Here is an 18,142-nt window from a genome sequence, read left to right as displayed (position 1 = left end):
TACCTACTTGGTCTCTGTAAGCACTTGATTGATGGAGCATACCACCTCCTTGGCATCTGTAAGCACTTGAATGATGGAGCATACCACCTACTTGGTCTCTGTAAGCACTTGAATGATGGAGCATACCACCTCCTTGGCATCTGTAAGCACTTGAATGATGGAGCATACTACCTACTTGGTCTCTGTAAGCACTTGAATGATGTCCAGTTCTTACTTGAACTTAAAGCTGCTGATAAATGAAACGGATATGAAAAATAACTGTACACATATATACATGCATTTTGCACACAATGTATATAGACTCTTTCTTTTTTTTTCTACTGTGTTATTGACTTGTTAATTGTTTACTCCATGTGTAACTAACTCTGTGTTGTCTGTTCACACTGCTATGCTTTATCTTGGCCAGGTCGCAGTTGCAAATGAGAACTTGTTCTCAACTAGTCTACCTGGTTAAATAAAGGTGAAATATTTTTATTTATTTTTAAAATGATTATCTTTAAAAAGTTCCACAAGAACACAAAAATAACTTGTCTTCTTCCAGGTAATACGGCAGTAAGAAGGTATCCAGCTGTGTTGACTTTAGTCACATTCACACGTGTATGTACAAAACAAACACTAAACCTATCATCCTTTCATACTTGTGTAGTGGTAGATCTAACTTTAGATGTATGTGCCTGACTCGAAGTCCCAGGCAAATCTTGTGTTGGTATTGCAATAGTTGTGGGGGATGGTTCGAGTTGTCAAGCAAGGATTATGGCGGGAGCTTGTACAATGAAGTATAGCTTGCTGCCACTGACTGATCCAAGTGAAATGTTCTCCTTCTAAAAACAGATATTTCAGTAAGTCCGTTTTTGGTAATTTTCATGTGCCGTGAACTGGTGCTCCTCAGCGGAGAAATAGGGCCTACTGCTCAGGCAGTGGCGAGTGTCAGTCAGTCACCAGGCCTCTTGGTTCTGCCCTTTCTGCCACGGGCCCGGTGTCTCCGTCTCCGGTGCTCAGCCCGGCCCATAGTGGGACTCTGCTGTCCAGCTGGAGGCCTCTGGCTGTCACGGAGCTTTCGCACCATCTCATGGTCCTTATTGCCTAGCACTCGAGGCAGGAAAAGGGAGGCTTTGTCAGTGCTGCGTGTCTTAAAGCCCCTCCTTGGCCGGCCTTTACCATTGATGGACACATACCACTGCCTCTTGGCACTGGCTCGTCGTTTGCCACTGCCACCCACTGCAGGGGGCTGCAGGGTGGAGTGGTGTCGTGAAGCATATGTGTTGTAGCCCAGCTCATGAATCCGCTCCAGGAACTCACACTCCTGGTTGAACACATCCTGAAAGATAACGCAATGTCAATCAACCTTTCATCATTGTCAATCAGTCCTTTCATTAATCATTTCATTAATGACATTGGACCAATTCACAAATAGACGTGAATCTATGAGATCACAATTTCACATGAAAGCTATTCAAATAGGCCTCCTTGATTCACTGACATCTAAATCCACACACACACACATTTGTTTTGCTATCCTTGTGAGGACCAAACAATTTATTCCCATTCAAAATAATATTTTCCCTAACCCCTAACCCTAATTCTAACCCAAACCCCTAAACCTAAAATAGCATTTTTCCTTGTGGGGACCAGCAAAATGTGAGGACTTCCCACAAAGATAGTAAAACCAAACACAGGCACCCACACAAACACATTCCATGTGATTGATCATAATGCCTTGCATTGATGATAGGTTGCTTCAAACTCTTGAGAACTAGAGCAGTGACCAATTGGTTGGAGGAGTCGCACAAGCCTCATATAAGATATGTTGTTTAGGGAAATCCCTCCAGTTTGGTGCAGTTTTACGCAAGATAAACAGCCCAATGGATAGATGGAATCAAATAGCGCTCGTTGTTACCCGAATCCTCTTAATGAATATCTAGGTATCTTGGCAAATGTGACAACACTTACCGAGGCGTATAGACGTCCTTTATCATTCATGGCCAGATACCTCCCGGAAAATATTCCCTTTATCGCTACCACTCCAACATCCACTGCTGTGATCTCCATGATGCCTGAGAAGACGAGACCAAATGTTATGCATTAATACATTCTGAATAACATTTGCATCGAGGCTATAGTAGACTATAGGAGTAGTAGTAGTAGTACTGTCCTTCATGACGCTATGATTTGATTTGATTTAGAGGCTTCGGCGTTCTCGGGCTCCATTACGCACATAAACACTTTGGGCTATATCATGATAATAAACGTTATGCGTTTTGGTTAAGTGTCGGGTGTAGAAACACAATGTATATGAAATGTTTATAAAAAAAAAAATAGCTTGACTGCGTATCTTTTCTTTTTTGGGGGGTTGTAATGTCATCACAAAAGTCAATTTTCTCACAAATAACTTTGATAAATTAAGATCTAATTGGATGTTTAGAAGTTGTAAGATTAAAAAATATTACATTTGGGTTTATTTGCTCTATCGTCACCCATCGATTAGTCTATGTAGGGTATTCAGTGGTTTCGGATAATCGTCATTGATTGGATAAATACATCCGCTACGACCCAGCTTTTGTGTCTCTCATTGTCTGTTAATTATGATGTTCATATGTAAATAGGCCTCAATTTAGTGTTTGGGTTTGGCTAATGGGCGCTCTATTGCCTGATAAGTGACTATGTCTAAGTGTTTAAAAAACTACAGTTAATAAGTGTCCCCTGGTCACGTTTTCAAAGATATACAAACATTATTTACACTGCCCAAGTCAAATATGCAAGAGGAAATCATTCAGTATACCAATTATCCGTAATTGTGACCCTGATGAAGTAGCCTGGGGGGCAGTTTATGTGTGGAACAGTGGGAAGTGATCAGTTTGGTATATATTGCATCACATGTATGACAGCTTACCTACCGGTGTTGTCATCTATATGATCTACTACACCCCATAGGCGAATACTGTTTTATAAAGAGCATGCCTGACCTAATGCAGCTATGAATAAAAATATAGTCCAAATCGCATGGAATGATACTTCCAGCGCCACACAATTAAAACATAAATTATTCAATTCAACAGATATTTCCGTTATAATTAAGTTTTTCAAATGCTTATGAAACAAACAGTGTTCTTTAACCACATGAACTCTTCAATATAAAACAAAATATATACGCTCTTAGAAAAAAAGGTTCTGGAAATTGCGTGCGTCATATATTATGGTACCCCCTAAAGGTTCTATATAGAACCCTTTTAACGCCGGAGGTTCTTCACTCAACCAAAATTGGTTCGATATAGAAGCCTTGGATTTCATTGGGTTCTATATGGAACCAATTTCGGTTCTTGGAAGAACCTTAAGGGGTGCCATATGTAAAGCAAGCATATAACCATGTTTGGTTCTACCCATAACCTTTTTTTTCTACGCGTATAAAGGAAATACAAAATGTATTATAGCCTATACTTACTAAATTGGTTGTTTTCCTCAAGAGAACCGTCTATTTTCCCGCTTGGGTGTATTTGCAAATGATATTTAGTTGCACAGTAAAGTTTTCTGCATCTTGGTGCTCCTCCGAGGTGCTCGTAGACTCCACCGCGTCCCCCAGCATCTCTCCGCTGCCTTGGGTCACACGCCTGGCCCCTGGCACAAGGCGCCCCTGAAGTCCTAGCAAGCCTCGGAGACAGATAATCCTGCTTGCTTTGGTCCAAGAAACTCAGCAACAACAGGAACTGAATTATAACCATTGTGGCATGGCTGTATATCGTAAGATTCTGACAAGAATGGATAGAAATGGCCTCCGGGGTCCCATTAAAGAGTTGGCGTATGCCTTTGCCGTAGTGGTGGCAAAACGTAATGATCCTGCCCACGAAACATTGGCACGCAGATGTGTTCCTCTGCAGTCTCTTTATCTGAAGTGATCTGGTGAAGCCGTGGTCGATTAGGGCCGGTGCGTTGACAACAGTGTGGTCTCGTCCTGGCGGTTATCGTCTCCTTTGCTCTCTCTACAGTGGACTGTAAAAAGTTCTGGATCCTACAAGGAGCCTATCGTGAGATTTCGCTGATCGACAGCGTGCACAGATCTAAAAGAACCTTCCAGTGACAATAGCCTGAACTCCGACCAATTGATACAAAGGAAAGGGGGAGGCAAGGTATCAGCCTTGCGTGAATCAAGAGAGTGCAGCGTGGATAAAATTACACAGCATTACACACAGTGGCTTATTGCGGAAAACCGCATCACAAAGAGCGAGCCATCTGATGGCAGTTTCCCTCTGAACTCCTCTTTTGAAATACCCCAAAGACCAAACGATGCACTGTGGTTTAAGACATGCGCGCCTATCCAAGTGCCCTATCAATTCAGTTTAACAGGTGAAGGTAGGAGTCTTAAACAAAACAAAACGTTTGGTTCGTGGCTCAAAGATAGGGTTATTGGAAACATCTGCAAACTTTTATATAATTGAAATTATCCTAACCAAGCACTTTGATCAGATAATCTAACCAGCCTAACAAATATGAGGTGTTTCCACTATCACACTCTCAAATAGTTGAAATGTATTTATTTAAATATTAATTTCAGTCATTTTTAGGGTGGTCCAAATATCTCAAGTGACTGTCCTACCAATGTATTAACGCTAGCAGGTGTCATTAAAGATTACGACATCAATATATTATTATAAGCTTTAGTATTTTATAATTTTCCCGAATCTTTCTTTTGTTGAGATCGTTTCACAACGGAAACTTCAAGCAATGTGCCTCTGATAGAGAGCATCGCCTATCTCCAATAAGGCATGAAACGCATGGGGACGGATCGTGGCAAGCCACATAATAACTTTAGGGATTCTTCCTTTTGTCACAGACGGGTATCCTCAGAACTTCATATCATTGCCATCCCGGAGAGCAAACCGTTAAATTCACTCCTGACCTAAAACTATCGACTTGTTTTTCTATAATCAAAAGATGAAACGTTTATTCGCCATGATACATTTCCAGCATATTTGAACAAGCAGAGAAGCACCATTATTGGCATTAAGCCAATGTTTGAGTCCCAGTGCAGTCCACAATTTTATTGTCTCCTCTTGCACAATATGCGCATTCATTCCTCTGTCTGAGATTGTGAAGTCCTAGGCTATTCTATTCCTAATATTAAGGCGCAGGCTATGTTGCAGCCGGTGGGCGGAAGAGTAACACGGAAATGACTACTGCCTAAATTGCTTCCATCTTGGTCGCATTATGACCATTCTCGTAATTAGCACCATGTACACATCTCTCTGCCCTTTGGCGCTACTCCAGAGAATGCGACGAAGGCCATCGTTCAAAACTCCCTAAGGAGTGAACTGTTCATTTGTCTTCCCTTTCCCATACGTACTGTGGTGCCTCTGTCTGTCAAATATAAGAGGTTTACTTGAATCAATAGAAAGGTGGCCATATAACATACTCAGCATTGCGCATCGTAGACGCCTGCGAGTCAGACAACATACCAAAACATCAGCCAACCAATGTATGTCATACGTTGTGCTGGTGACCATTTCTGAGAGACTGTCTTGATGTGGCTTGTTTCTGACAGACGGTGGGTTGCTTGGCACTTAAGATGTGGTCTGCTGTTTCTTTCAGCAAGTATTTTAATGATGGCCTATAGCAGCCCACAAAGCATCTCAGTAGTAATCAGTATGAACAGTCTGATTTGCGCGACACACACACACACACACACACACACACACACACATTCAGAGGGAGAGGAAGGAAGAGATAGACTGAATGGTTGATGCTTCAATTATTATGAAAATAAAACCTTTTTGGATTATAAATGATGAAATGGTTTGAAAATGTAATAAAACTGTTATCAAACTTAGTGACAAAGTCACTATTGGTTTTATACGACCTACTGTATCTTTCACAGTGTTTGACCTATCTTTCATCAAACCTTTTGGAATGAAGAGCCCTTTAAGTTGGGCACAGTCAAGTTTTAACAACTGCACCAAACTGTAAATGTCCGGCTTGATTACATGGCTTGATTTGGTTGTTTTGAGTTGTGTTTTGGTTATGATTCCCCAGTTTTATCCACAATTAAGTTAAAGGAATAATCCACTCAAAAGCTGTATTTTGGTATGTTTTTCATTCTTCCACTGTCGATACAGTCCCAACATGTTTTGCATGTCTGCAATCAATCTTTCAAGATATCAGGATTTCAAAAAGCAAATTGTAACTTGCCGTTTTGAATCGTATGATGCAAAACATGACATGCAAAACATGTTGGGAGTGTGCCAACAATGGACTAATTAAAAAAATATACATATATTGTTTTTATGAGTGGATTATTCCTTTAAACCACGTGTCATCTCCCATGGTCCATTTGGTTAAACGTGTTAGCAAGACTGCTTCGCTATATACCACACTCTTAGAAGAAAAGGTTCCATATAGAACCAAAAATCATTATATTCTTGCTTCATATGTGGCACCCCTTAAGGTTCTATATATACGTAGAACTGAAATTGGTTGCATATAGAACCCTATATGGAACCCAAGGGCTCTAAATGGAACCAATTTTGGTTCAGTGAAGAAGAACCCCTTGGGTTCTGATCAAAGAACCCTGCAAAAAGGTTTTATATAGAACCTTTAGCGGTGCCATATATGAAGCAAGCAACCAAACCCTTTTTGGTTCTATCCAGAACCTTTTTTTCTGAAAGTGTACACCCAACTATTGCAGCCAAGTGTGTTATCATTCATTTGACAAATTATTAAACACTATGCTATATATCAAGTGCAACCAACACATACATTTGAAACTTTTTACTTGAAGAATGAAAGCAAGAATTTCAGGGCTTCTTTTTTAATTGACCCCAAATTCCCCCAAAAAGTGCACAATAGGGTATTTTCTGACATTACAAAGGTTATTAGCCACAGGTCCTTTTCTTGGCCTCTTTGCAGAAAAAGGGAGTTACCAATAATCCAGACCAAATCAAAGTGACCTTTGAACCTTTTTTGCTGTACTTTTTCTCATGGCTTGGTTTCTTTAGTGAGCTAGTGATCTGAGGGTCTGGCCACGGCTGCAGCCACTTTCCCAGACGGGAATGCCTCTCGTCCCCTGACAAATCACCGCTGAGCCTCTTTTGTCCACTTTTACTTTGATCTCACCTGCTTGTCAGAGACTAAGAAAGAACTCCCGTACAGTTCGAATGCATTGCAAACAAATTGGCAACAATTTTCTTCTCTCATACCCCTTTAACCCAAGTTGGTTTGAAAATGTTAACCCTAGTTTCACATCCACATTGATTTTCTGCAACACTTTTAGTGATTGTACAATTAATTTTAAACGAAACATGATTTTGGCTTCATCGTTCAAATGTATCTTGTAATAGACTGTGGGAAGTTATAGTCATCTACTATATATTTTTTTCTGATGGATTTTAACCACCAAATTGTCGTATATATATATAGATAGTATGGCTGTGGTCCTATTTGTATTAACTGGCTCCATTTGACATCGATTGTGAATGTTAGACAGCATAGAAATGACATCCCGTCTTAAGGTGCCATATGGCTGCCATGTATATGGCCAGATATTATAGCAGTACAAACATGTTTTTTAACCACAGAATTATCAAAATCATTTGATCTAAATAGTACCTGGCGCACTGTAACAAGACACATTGCACGTACGGTCGCCACAGCATCTGCGCTGGAGTTTTGCATGTGGATATCAATCTCTCTCTCAATATCTATGTTTTCCACTGACATACTGCAGGTTAAGCTCTGACAATCTCTGTATGTATGTCATATTGGTGCTCAGGTTCAGCGGTGCACCTTTTGACATGTATTTGTTTACTTGAAGGACAACAAAAGGGATGTTCTTTTTATTATGAGAAGTAGGGCTGTTACAAAGTCACTTCAAACTGAAGGTACAACCGCACTCAAGCAAGGGGCAAGCACTTTGGAGATGTAAAATCATAACATCATGTCACCTTCATGCACATTCTCCCTTGTGCAGGATAGCTCTGATATGGTGCACTGGATATGTTAGCACTATGAGAGCATGGATGGCCTGAGCGGCGAGCAGACTTCATAAATGGTGAAGAGACAGGTACATATCCATCACCTTTTGTGAGAGACAGGTACAGATCTGTATGCTGTGCCTGATTAAACAGCAGTACTTCCATGTTGTGTCCTGGTAAGAGGGTTCTCTCTCTCTCTCTCTCTCTCTCTCTCTCTCTCTCTCTCTCTCACTCTCTCTCACTCTCTCTCTCTCGCTCTTCCACTCTGCCCTGCTTGAAACCGGATAGGGTTGTCCTAAACTTCTAGCCCTTTGATTCCTACATGCAGATGTCAAATACCTTTCGGTGGGACAGTGGAGTGCACTGCACCTCCCAACAGTAAAATTATTGTGGTGGGTTGTAACTCTATAAGCCATCAATGGCTGTCACACACCAAACAGTCACCGGGCAAGGGTTAGCTTGTGGGAGGGACAAAAACATTAGCCCATTTCTTGTCACAGGTTGATATCAAGCACTCCAATACAGATGTCCTAAAATCGTTAAACTCACTCAAATGGTATGCAGTTGTTTGATGAAGAAGACAGCCAACGGTCATAACACCCCCACAACCATTTCTCCATTCAAACCCATTCCTTCTGCAATACAACTAGATGATGATCGGATTTAGTTTTGTCTGTCAAACAGCGCTCCTCTCAACGGTTCTAGATAAGTTCCTCTGTGGTTGCCACCTTTTGCTCCCCCTCAAGTGGCTGAACTTACCGTCAGGGCTTGGGAGGTGGGCAATGCCGTCCCCTTGTCGCAGCGAGACGAATGGTTTGGAGTGACAGCGACGGAGCAGATGTCGAAAACTCATTTAAAACTCAATGTCACCTAATTTCCCTTTAATATAAGGCCATTGAAACAAGGGGTGGGTTGCTCCACAGGGGCTGCTGCATAAGAAAGCCGCATGTTTATCGTGTAAAAGACGGATGGCAGAGGATTGTTTACGGCATGGTGTATTGTTCTCAGGTCTCCTTTTCAAAGCGTCACAGTGACATTTATATGGACCCTAGGTGGACTTTTACTCTGGGCTTCTTTTGTGCCCCCCACCCACTAGAGAGACACACGATAGAAACCCAAGAAAACACCACAAAGGCTACATGAGTATAGCCCTAGCTTCGTGCTTAGATGGTTAAGCTGTTGTACGTCATTAAATTGATGTATGCATCATTACATTTTAGATATATGAAATGATTAAAATGTGGTTTGTGTTTGTATTTGAGGATGGAAGGAGCTTGATGAGGCTTGATCATGTTTCTGTGTGTTTTTTTTATGGATGGGAATTTTGATAATCCGTTTTGGCAACGAATCAACCCAAGTGTGAAGGTGATGGCAACATAGAGCAGTTGGCTGGCGTGTCTGTGGAGTTTGCATTGACCTGTGGAGGGCCACGTGTTGCACGGTTTCTGGGTGGACTGGTATCCATCAACACCTGGATGATCCAAGGAAGAGACCAGGATGACCTGGTTGACATGACTCAAGGAAGGATGATGGTTGTGATTTTTGTATTCACGCAATCCATTTAAATTCCAAAGAGGTTTCTCTATGGAACCCAAAATAGTTATCCCATGGGGACAGCTGAATAACCCTTTTTTCAATGAGTATACCCATATGTACAGTAGGCTTCTGCCCTAGAACTAGGCCATCTTCCTGGAGGTTCTCTCCCTGGCCACATTCTCTCCCCTCAGACAGCTTTGTCTGTCACTATTTGAGCAAATTGGCCCACTGACAGATCTCTGTCCTGCAGGTACTTAGCACCACTACACTGTTTGCTGATGTCTTTCAGCCGACAAGCCTGAGCTATGTTAATACCATTCTTTCTGATGGGTTCTGAGTGACTCTCCCAAAATAGCACCTCGTGTGTGAAGTGGATCCACATAATTCACCACCCTGCTGGATATAGTACCTTTGAGAAGGGGAGAGGGTACGTGGTGCTGTTCCTGGGAATCAGACAATAGTTACAGCATACATGGACACAAGTGTATGATTACTCTTCTCTGTACTCACAGTTATAGTATACATCAGAAAATAGTATACATCTGCTGTGTATGTGTATGCAACCAATAATTTGATTTTAATGAGTCAAAATTCTTGAATAAAATGTAGAAGCATACCAACTCAGGGACTGAAGTTGATCCTCTATTAGAAGTGGTTGTGGAAAAGACTGCCAAACGAGGGGAAGTGTCACATACTTCCAATTGTATGCGCTGCAATTGATGTAAATGCCGAGGCCATTATAAAGGACATCATACAACATTGCAATTAGTGAATTAGTGATAACACTGAAGCATGCGGTAAGGGCCTGGCTTTTGCTCTCTCTCTCTCTCTCTCTCCCCCTCTTAACTCTTGTTTGCGAAGAGGGGATTAGGATTATCATTGAATTCCCCATACAACAAAGATTTAACCTAGAGCTCTAAGAGGGAGCGTAAACGCTTGTCAAAAGCAATGGAATTAGCGTTTCTGCAATAATGCACTGACAACATGTATGAATACGTAACTTAAAATGGGTTTGTGTAATAGTATATTTTGTTCAGTGTGAAAAGAAAACGACTATGATTCTCCATAAAATATAGAATGGTATGCATCAAACAAACAACACAAAACAACAAAGTTTTAGTGATGAGGCACCTTACAACCTGTTTAGACCTCTGGACAAAAAGGACAAATTACAACCTGGAGCGTGCTACGTCAATCGTTGTAGAACGGATCATGTAAATTCTATGCTAGTTTGGGGTTAGGGGCAAGACTGGTCGAGGGGGGTGCGGCCGGTCGGCCTAGCCGGTTGGCCTGGCTTCTTTAGTGATGAATAAAGACACAATTGTTTGTCAGTCAGACTGAGAACAGGTGTTACGGAGCTGCAGACTGTAAAGCTAGAGGCCAGTGGTCTTGCTCTCTGATTTCAGGGGACAGAAGAGGGGGGTTCCTATTATGTGGCCCGGCACAGTCTATGGCCACTGAGAGTGTATTGCCTGTCTGAATGCGGAGACTGTCACTACTTCTGACATACTGGGTGGTAACTCTAGAATACGTATGTGCGCACACACATTCTTCCTTCGTGGTCAGAGAAGCTACCCAGCTTGTATCCACCCCCTTAGGAGCAAAAAAGGGTTTTTGGTTTCTATTTCAACATTCTACCAATGTTTAATGGAAATGTCACAGATGTGTATAGTTTTGCCATAATGATAGTTAAGAGTGCTTATATTTACTGAGGATGCACACATCAAACAAAGAGTTAAAAAGCTGTAGCTGGTTGCAGGAAGCATGCAGATGATATTAGACAGTACAGCTGGAAACCACGGCAATGCTAACATTTTCCATGTACAGCCTTCTCCTCAACCTGGTCTCAGAGCATTTCATATTATTCTGTATGTAAATCCGAGATGCTCCATTTAGTATGATATATTATGTTTCGTATGGTAAGTATTCATTTGTGGATGTCCATCACCCATTTCGTATGATATGTTATGAATTACAATTCATATTATATGTTATACATTTGCAAAATGTACAATATTTTATGAATTTTCTAAATGTACAAAATATTCAGAATTTGCAAAACGTATGAAATGTTACGAATTCTAGCTAGGCAGCTAGGTGGCTAGCGTTATGCTACGGGTTGGAAAGGGTTAAGGAAAGGGTTAAGGTTAGGGTTAAGTTGAGGAGTTTGGTTAAAGGGTTAAGGTTAGGGAAATGGTTAGCTAAAAAGGTTAAGGTTAGGGCTAGGCAAAGTGTTAGCTAAAAGGGTTAAGGCTAGGGTTAGGGGAAAGGTTATCTAACATGCTAAGTATTTGCAAAGTAGCAAAATGTAGTAAGTAGTTGAAAAGTTGCTAATTAGCTGTCCGGGATGAGATTCGAACTCGCAACCGTTTGGTTGCTAGACATTCACGTAATCCACCCCGGCCAACCATCCTTCTTTTGTTTTTGCGTTAAGTAATTATCTGTTTTATGTAACCATACCAAACGTAACATATACTAAATGGAGTGTCTCAGATTTACATACAGAACAATACGAAATGCTCTGAGACCAGGTTGTTCTTCTAGATATTTGTCACTGAAAACACTCCATGATTTATCAATCTCCCACTGCCCAGACTACATCATCATTGATTCTAGATAGATTTTTTTCCAGGCAGAGAATAATGTGCTTTGTAATGACATGAGGTGGCATTGTGGAATTGTCGGTGCTAACGGTAGCCAATCTATCAAAATAGTAATTTACACTGGTGGGGTTGGGGTTGTAGTCGGCGATTTCCAAGTTCTCAGTTGGCATTAGAGAAATTATGTCAGACTAATTTGAAATTGACTGTCATAGCCCCACATTAAAAGTATGTGATCGATATTTAAGAAGACAATCAGAAATACTGCTAGAATGTTTTGCAATTGACTGCCATAGCCCAAAATAAAAAAGTTAACATTGGCTATTAATTACATAATTTTTTTCACATGGTTGGGTTCTCAAGAATTTTCAGATATCTAAATGGGGTCGTGGGTGAAAAAGGTTAGGGAACCCCTGATCTATGGGCATTCTCTGGTCAAATTTTATCTTTTAGATTTCAATCATTTTCATTTGAGATTTTTAAGGTTTGGTGGGATTTTGGAAATTCTCCAGCGACCCCATTTTCATATCAGGTGACCCCACACGGGGTTGCGACCTCTAGTTTTGGAACCGCTGGGTTAAGTATGGTTGTTTCTCCCATAAATAGATACTGAGATGAGAGACGTTTCCTTGAACACAGTTTCCTTGAGAATGTAGATGTTGACATACAAAGCTTGCTTGTTGCTTGTAGAAATGATCACAAATGGTCCACTGACAAAGGCCGTCAGTGATAGCAAATTAATACAGTACCATTCAAAAGTTTGGACACACCTACATATTGAAGGGTTTTTCTTTATTTTTAAATGATGACAGCTTTGCACACTCTTGGCATTCTCTCAACCAGCTACATGAGGTAGTTACCTGAAATGCATTTCAATTAACAGGTGTGCCTTGTCACATGTTAATTTGTGGAATTTTCTTGGTTCTTAATGCATTTGAGTCAATCAGTTGTGTTGTGACAAGGTAGGGGTGGTATACAGACGACAGCCCTATTTGGTAAAAGACCAAGTCCATATTATGTCAAGAACAGTTCAAATAAGCAAAGAGAAATGACAGTCCCTCATTACTTTAAGACATGAAGGTCAGTCAATTTAGAAAACTTCAAGAATTTTGAAAGTTTCTTCAAGTGCAGTCACAAAAACCATCAAGCACTACGATGAAACTGGCTCTCATGATGACCACCACAGGAAAGGAAGACCCAGAGTTACCTCTGCTGCAGAGGATAAGTTCATTAGAGTTACCAGCTTCAGAAATTGCAGCCCAAATAAATGCTTACAGAGTTAAAGTAACAGACACACCTCAACATCAACTGTCCAGAGGAGACTTCGTGAATCAGGCCTTCATGGTCGAATAGCTGCAAAAAAAACACTACTAAAGGACACCAATAATAAGAAGAGACTTGTTTGGGCCAAGAAACACGAGAAATGGAAATTAGACCGGTGGAAATCTCTCCTTTGGTCTGAGTCCAAATTTGAGATATTTGGTTCCAAACGCCATGTCTTTGTGAGACGCAGAGCAGGTGAACGGATGATCTCCGCATGTGAGGTTCCCACCATGAAGCATGGAGGAGGAGATGTGATGGTGTGGGGGTGCTTTGCTGGTGACACTGTTGGTGATTTATTTAGAATTCAAGGCACACTTAACCAGCATGGCTACCACAACATTCAGCAGCGATACGCCATCCCATCTGGTTTGCGCTTAGTGGGACTATCATTTGTTTTTCAGCAGGACAATGACCCAACACATCTCCAGGCTGTGTAAGGGCTATTTGACCACAAAGGAGAGTGATGGAGTGCTGCATCAGATGACCTGGGATGAGTTGGACCGCAAAGTGAAGGAAAAGCAGCCAACAAGTGCTCAGCATATGTGGGAACTCCTTCAAGGCTGTTGGAAAACCATTCCAGGTGAAGCTGGTTGAGAGAATGCCAAGCGTGTACACAGCTGTCATCAAGGCAAAGGGTGGCTACACTTTTAACACTTAAACGTTTTTTTGGTTACTTTTTTGTTACTACATGATTCCATCTGTTATTTCATAGTTTTGATGTCTTCACAATTATTCTACAATGTAGAAAATAGTAAAAAAAATAAAGAAAATCCCTTGAATGAGTAGGTGTGTCCAAACTTTTGACTGGTACTGTATGAATGCTATTTTGCTGTTCCTTATGAATGAATTAGAGAGCAGATGTATCATCATGTTATTGACTGACTTTACAGTTCTGTCCTGAAACTTAGCACGGAATGCCCAATCTCAGTAATTGCTAACCCCGCTCATTGTATCTTGGCTACACATTTCCCTCTCGTATACTTTGATAAATCCCGACTCAATCGAGTGGCTTCCAGACTGAGTGGTGTGAAATTAAAATGTCAGACGGACTCACAGGCTAGCTTTAGAACACTTCTCACCCAAACACACACTCAAACACACTAATCATGCAGGAGTGCTAGTCTCAGACAGAACTGAATAGGTGCAGCAGAGGAGGGTGGTCGGCTGCTTAATGAAAAGCAGAGCTCCGCTCAGTGTGCTTCAGTTGGGAAGTGTGATGCTACAATGCTTAGCATAACCCAATAAAGCCAAAGGCATCCTGTTGGAAGACTCTCTTCCCAGTTCCATAGTGTGTTTCCACCTGCATGAAGACAGCCCAGGCAGAGGTAATCATCGATGCACAATGTTCAGTGTTATTCACCATATATGGATATTCACCCATTGTTATTGTGAGTGTGCTATAAGCAAGCCTAGAGGGTACCCAGACATAACATTCATGAGGCCAATTATGGCACCCAGACCTTCTGGAAATTGATCACTTTTGTGGTATCTGAAAAAAATGTTGTGTTAATCTCTAGTTACTCCCAAACAGACATTTTACAACAACAAAAATGTAACACACCGTCTCAAAATTGTTATCAGATTTATACATGGACTAATTGGGGTGATCCCCTATTGGGAAATGACACCAGAAGTTCACCTTTTAAACATGATCCAGTTGGCAACCTTGGTGAGTTGGGAGGGGAATCTAAAGCGCGGGCTCCCGTCGACTTGCTCTACAGATTCCTCTTCTAATCCCTGGTGTGAGTTGAGGTGGCAAATTGGCAGGCTTCCAGGTCCGTCTAGATAAGACTGATTTGTTGAAGAGAGGTACTAAGTCCCAGGATGACGGTAGTCCTCTGCTCCTCGGCTGTGTTTTTGGGATATGTTTTGTGGTTTGTTTTGATGAGCTGAACCTCAGAGGCTTGTGCATACATTTTCTGATCAAATGTCTTTTGAGAGAGGATGTGCCCCACCTTCAAATTGTATATATTTTAGATATACATTTTAGATATTCAGAAGTGGCCCTTGGTAATGGTTAAGGCTTGATATACAAGTATACACGAGTCAGAGATTATCAATCTTATCATAGATTTAATAAACAAAGAAGAAATGACACCCGTTCCTGAACAATGTCTCTGTGGTACAATAATATTTTGCTAAGACATTGTATTAGAGGGCAACTTTCAAGTGCAAGGGTTTTTCACGGGAGATAGGAAAGATACACGTAGAATAATCTTGAACTGATTATTAAAGGAATAACATTTGCAGAACATAACCTGTCAAATTAGCTAAGTATGTGAGGTTTGGTTGGTTGCTATGTTGATCAGCAGCCCCTCACAACACCGGAAAAATGCCTGAATATTTGTCATGCAGAGGGTAGCCCAGTATAACCAGGAGGAGGAATGGCCCTCCCCTTGGAAACCAAATAGGACCCATGGGACAGGGCTCTCCTTTCTGGGCAGATCTGCTCCAGAGGGCCTGGGCCATTAGAAGCCTTAATATTCTGAATTACCTTTCCAGCCATTTGTTACTCCTTTGTTGTGATACCTACTTAGAATATCAAAGCAGCGAGAGGCTCAATGAAACATTTGAAAACGGAGAAACTCAGGTTTTATGTGTCAACGCAGAGTCCCCTCCCTCCCTCTCTCGCTCCCACTCTTCACAGAGCTCTATGCAGGTATCCCTGGATAAAAAGAGGAATCAAAAGAAGAAAAAAAAAACTTTGGGTGGGACATCAATGGCTGACATGGTTTAGGCAGAACAAAAAGGAAAGCTTTGTAGTAGAAAAAAAATCAGAAGCGCCCAAACAGAGGGAATGGAGCCAGAGAGATTGTTGAATCACGGCATACCCAGAATACAACCAGTTTCTACTTCCTGCTCTGGTAACCATTGGGAGATCAGCTATGTGGACTGGATTGGCCAGCCATTTCCGTTTAGACTGACCAGACCGGGGCTGAGCAGAGCTGCAGTGGGCTGGGGGAGACTGGTGAAGGCCTCAGGCCATTCACAGTGTCAGGCCCACTCTAGTTTCAAAGTGTGCAGGAGTGTGTGCAGTCGACAAATTAATTTCCCTCCCCGAAGGCAAGCGGAACCCCTTCAGACACCACAACTCAAAAGAAAGAGCACGACATCCCTCCCAAATTGGTCCCCTCTCCTGCTGGCTACACACACAAACAATTACATCAGGGCTGGAGGGGGAGGGATCTGTGTGCTACCACTATAGGCTTGACATTGGCACATACATAATGAGAGGATGGTGAAGAACATGTCGGGAGACCGTCCCAAGCTTACCTGTTGCTTGTGTTAGACAGCACGCCTATGCACTGGAGAAGTAACAGAGAATTAGTATTTCAGAGAATCTTACCCTTCGTCATTCAGAAACAAAATAGTATAGGTGTTTGTTTGGATGTAATACATTTTATAGGAAATATTACTTTTGGGAAAATATATGACCTACAAAATCTGTTCTGATTTGAGTCTGGCCTTGTAGGTGACCTGTGTTCTAAGGTGTTCTAGGTGAACACGATTAGAAACGTTCTTCTGTATTTGTGTGGACTCCAGCAGTCTGCAGATACTGTAGATAGAGGCATACTGTCCTGTATATAGACACGGTGGTTGTGAACCTGTTGTTTTACCGGGGCACCTTGTGGAGCGTTAATCACTGACGTCTCCACTCCCTTTGCGGCAGCACTTTGTTTGGAGCTGGCTGTCTGTTGGCCTCTTGATGTGGTCACAGCACCGCTGTAAGAATGTGTGTTCTGATGTCTGCAACGTGACCTTACTCTTTTATGTGTGTTTGGGTGTGTACGTGTGGTGTCTGTTTGTGTTTTCCTCCCCAATGACTTCCTGTTGAAATGAGAGTTCCCCCCCCCCCCCCCCCAGTCGAAGAATACGGTCTCATTTGTTCTCTCGTGTAAAGTGACTTGATGGGATGAATCTTACAAGGTGAGTGCTGTCAACTAAAGACTGTACACAAACATAATAAGCGCGTCAAGTAGGTTTTTCAGGTGTACATGGCTTTGTGGCCTCACTGTGGAGTTGGTGTGTGCATGCTAATTGGCCTGATTGTGTGCTGTGATACCTCAAAGGGGACAGGACGTGGTCAGCTAAATATAATCATATGAACCTCACTTAGCAAGGTGTTTGGCCCCTCACCCCTACTTTTAGTGCGCCTCCAGTTGTAGATAACCTATGGTCTACACCCTGCCATCACCCTTGTGCTGTCCCGTTGGTTCAAAGTTATTCCAACTCATAGATCTCCCGTGGTTGCCATTGTTGTCGTTGATGTTCAAATGTTTATGACACTACAGATGCCATGAAAAATCTAACTTGCTAAATACTTGTTTCAACCCTTACTATACGTGACATGGAAATAGAAAACGATTGATTTCTATGCTTTGTAAAACGATATGGTCTCTCTTCTTGTGGGTGTGGCACTGGGTGCAGGACACAGTGGACTGTTTGAAGTGAACTTTTTGTGTGTGCTGTTTCGTCTGTGCACCAGGAGTGAAGAGACAACCACTGCAAACAGCAGGTGTGGCTTTTGAACGTAGCCACGATAAGGCAGGTTCTCTTTGCTCTCAATCGTCTGATTCTTGTTTCCATCAAAAGAAGAAAAGCCTTCTCGGTGGCGTCTTTCATCTCCAGGAGACAGCCTCTCCCTCTCTCTCTACCTTTTGTTTGTGTGTTGTCCTTGGGCCTGAGCTTTGTGGTTTATAGCAGGTGTTACTGTTTTTAAGTTTG

At 41.8% G+C, this 18,142-nt stretch overlaps 1 protein-coding gene across 1 annotated transcript; it reads right to left on the bottom strand.

The window, feature by feature from the left end:
• Window positions 1–931: 931 nt before the first annotated feature.
• LOC139385129 (fibroblast growth factor 3-like) lies at window positions 932–3,719 on the bottom strand. Its single transcript, XM_071130203.1, has 3 exons — window positions 3,440–3,719; window positions 1,951–2,054; window positions 932–1,318 (listed from the first exon to the last, which is right to left on the bottom strand). Exons 1-3 carry the CDS (start codon window positions 3,714–3,716, stop codon window positions 932–934), a joined length of 768 nt encoding a protein of 255 aa, XP_070986304.1. The 5' UTR covers window positions 3,717–3,719.
• Window positions 3,720–18,142: the final 14,423 nt, after the last annotated feature.

This window comes from Oncorhynchus clarkii, chromosome 26 (assembly GCF_045791955.1).
Source record: "Oncorhynchus clarkii lewisi isolate Uvic-CL-2024 chromosome 26, UVic_Ocla_1.0, whole genome shotgun sequence".
NCBI lineage: Eukaryota > Metazoa > Chordata > Actinopteri > Salmoniformes > Salmonidae > Oncorhynchus > Oncorhynchus clarkii.
This window is presented reverse-complemented; position numbering and strand designations above follow the sequence as displayed.

What these genes read in the sequence shown, in the direction of transcription:
- LOC139385129 (XM_071130203.1), bottom strand. Translation starts at nt 3,716, where the DNA reads ATGGTTATAATTCAGTTCCTGTTGTTGCTGAGTTTCTTGGACCAAAGC. An exon ending in TGAGGAAAACAACCAATTTA is followed by an intron (nt 2,055 to 3,439) that starts GTAAGTATAGGC and finishes TCGTCTTCTCAG; the next exon opens with GCATCATGGAGATCACAGCA. An exon ending in AAGGACGTCTATACGCCTCG is followed by an intron (nt 1,319 to 1,950) that starts GTAAGTGTTGTC and finishes GTTATCTTTCAG; the next exon opens with GATGTGTTCAACCAGGAGTG.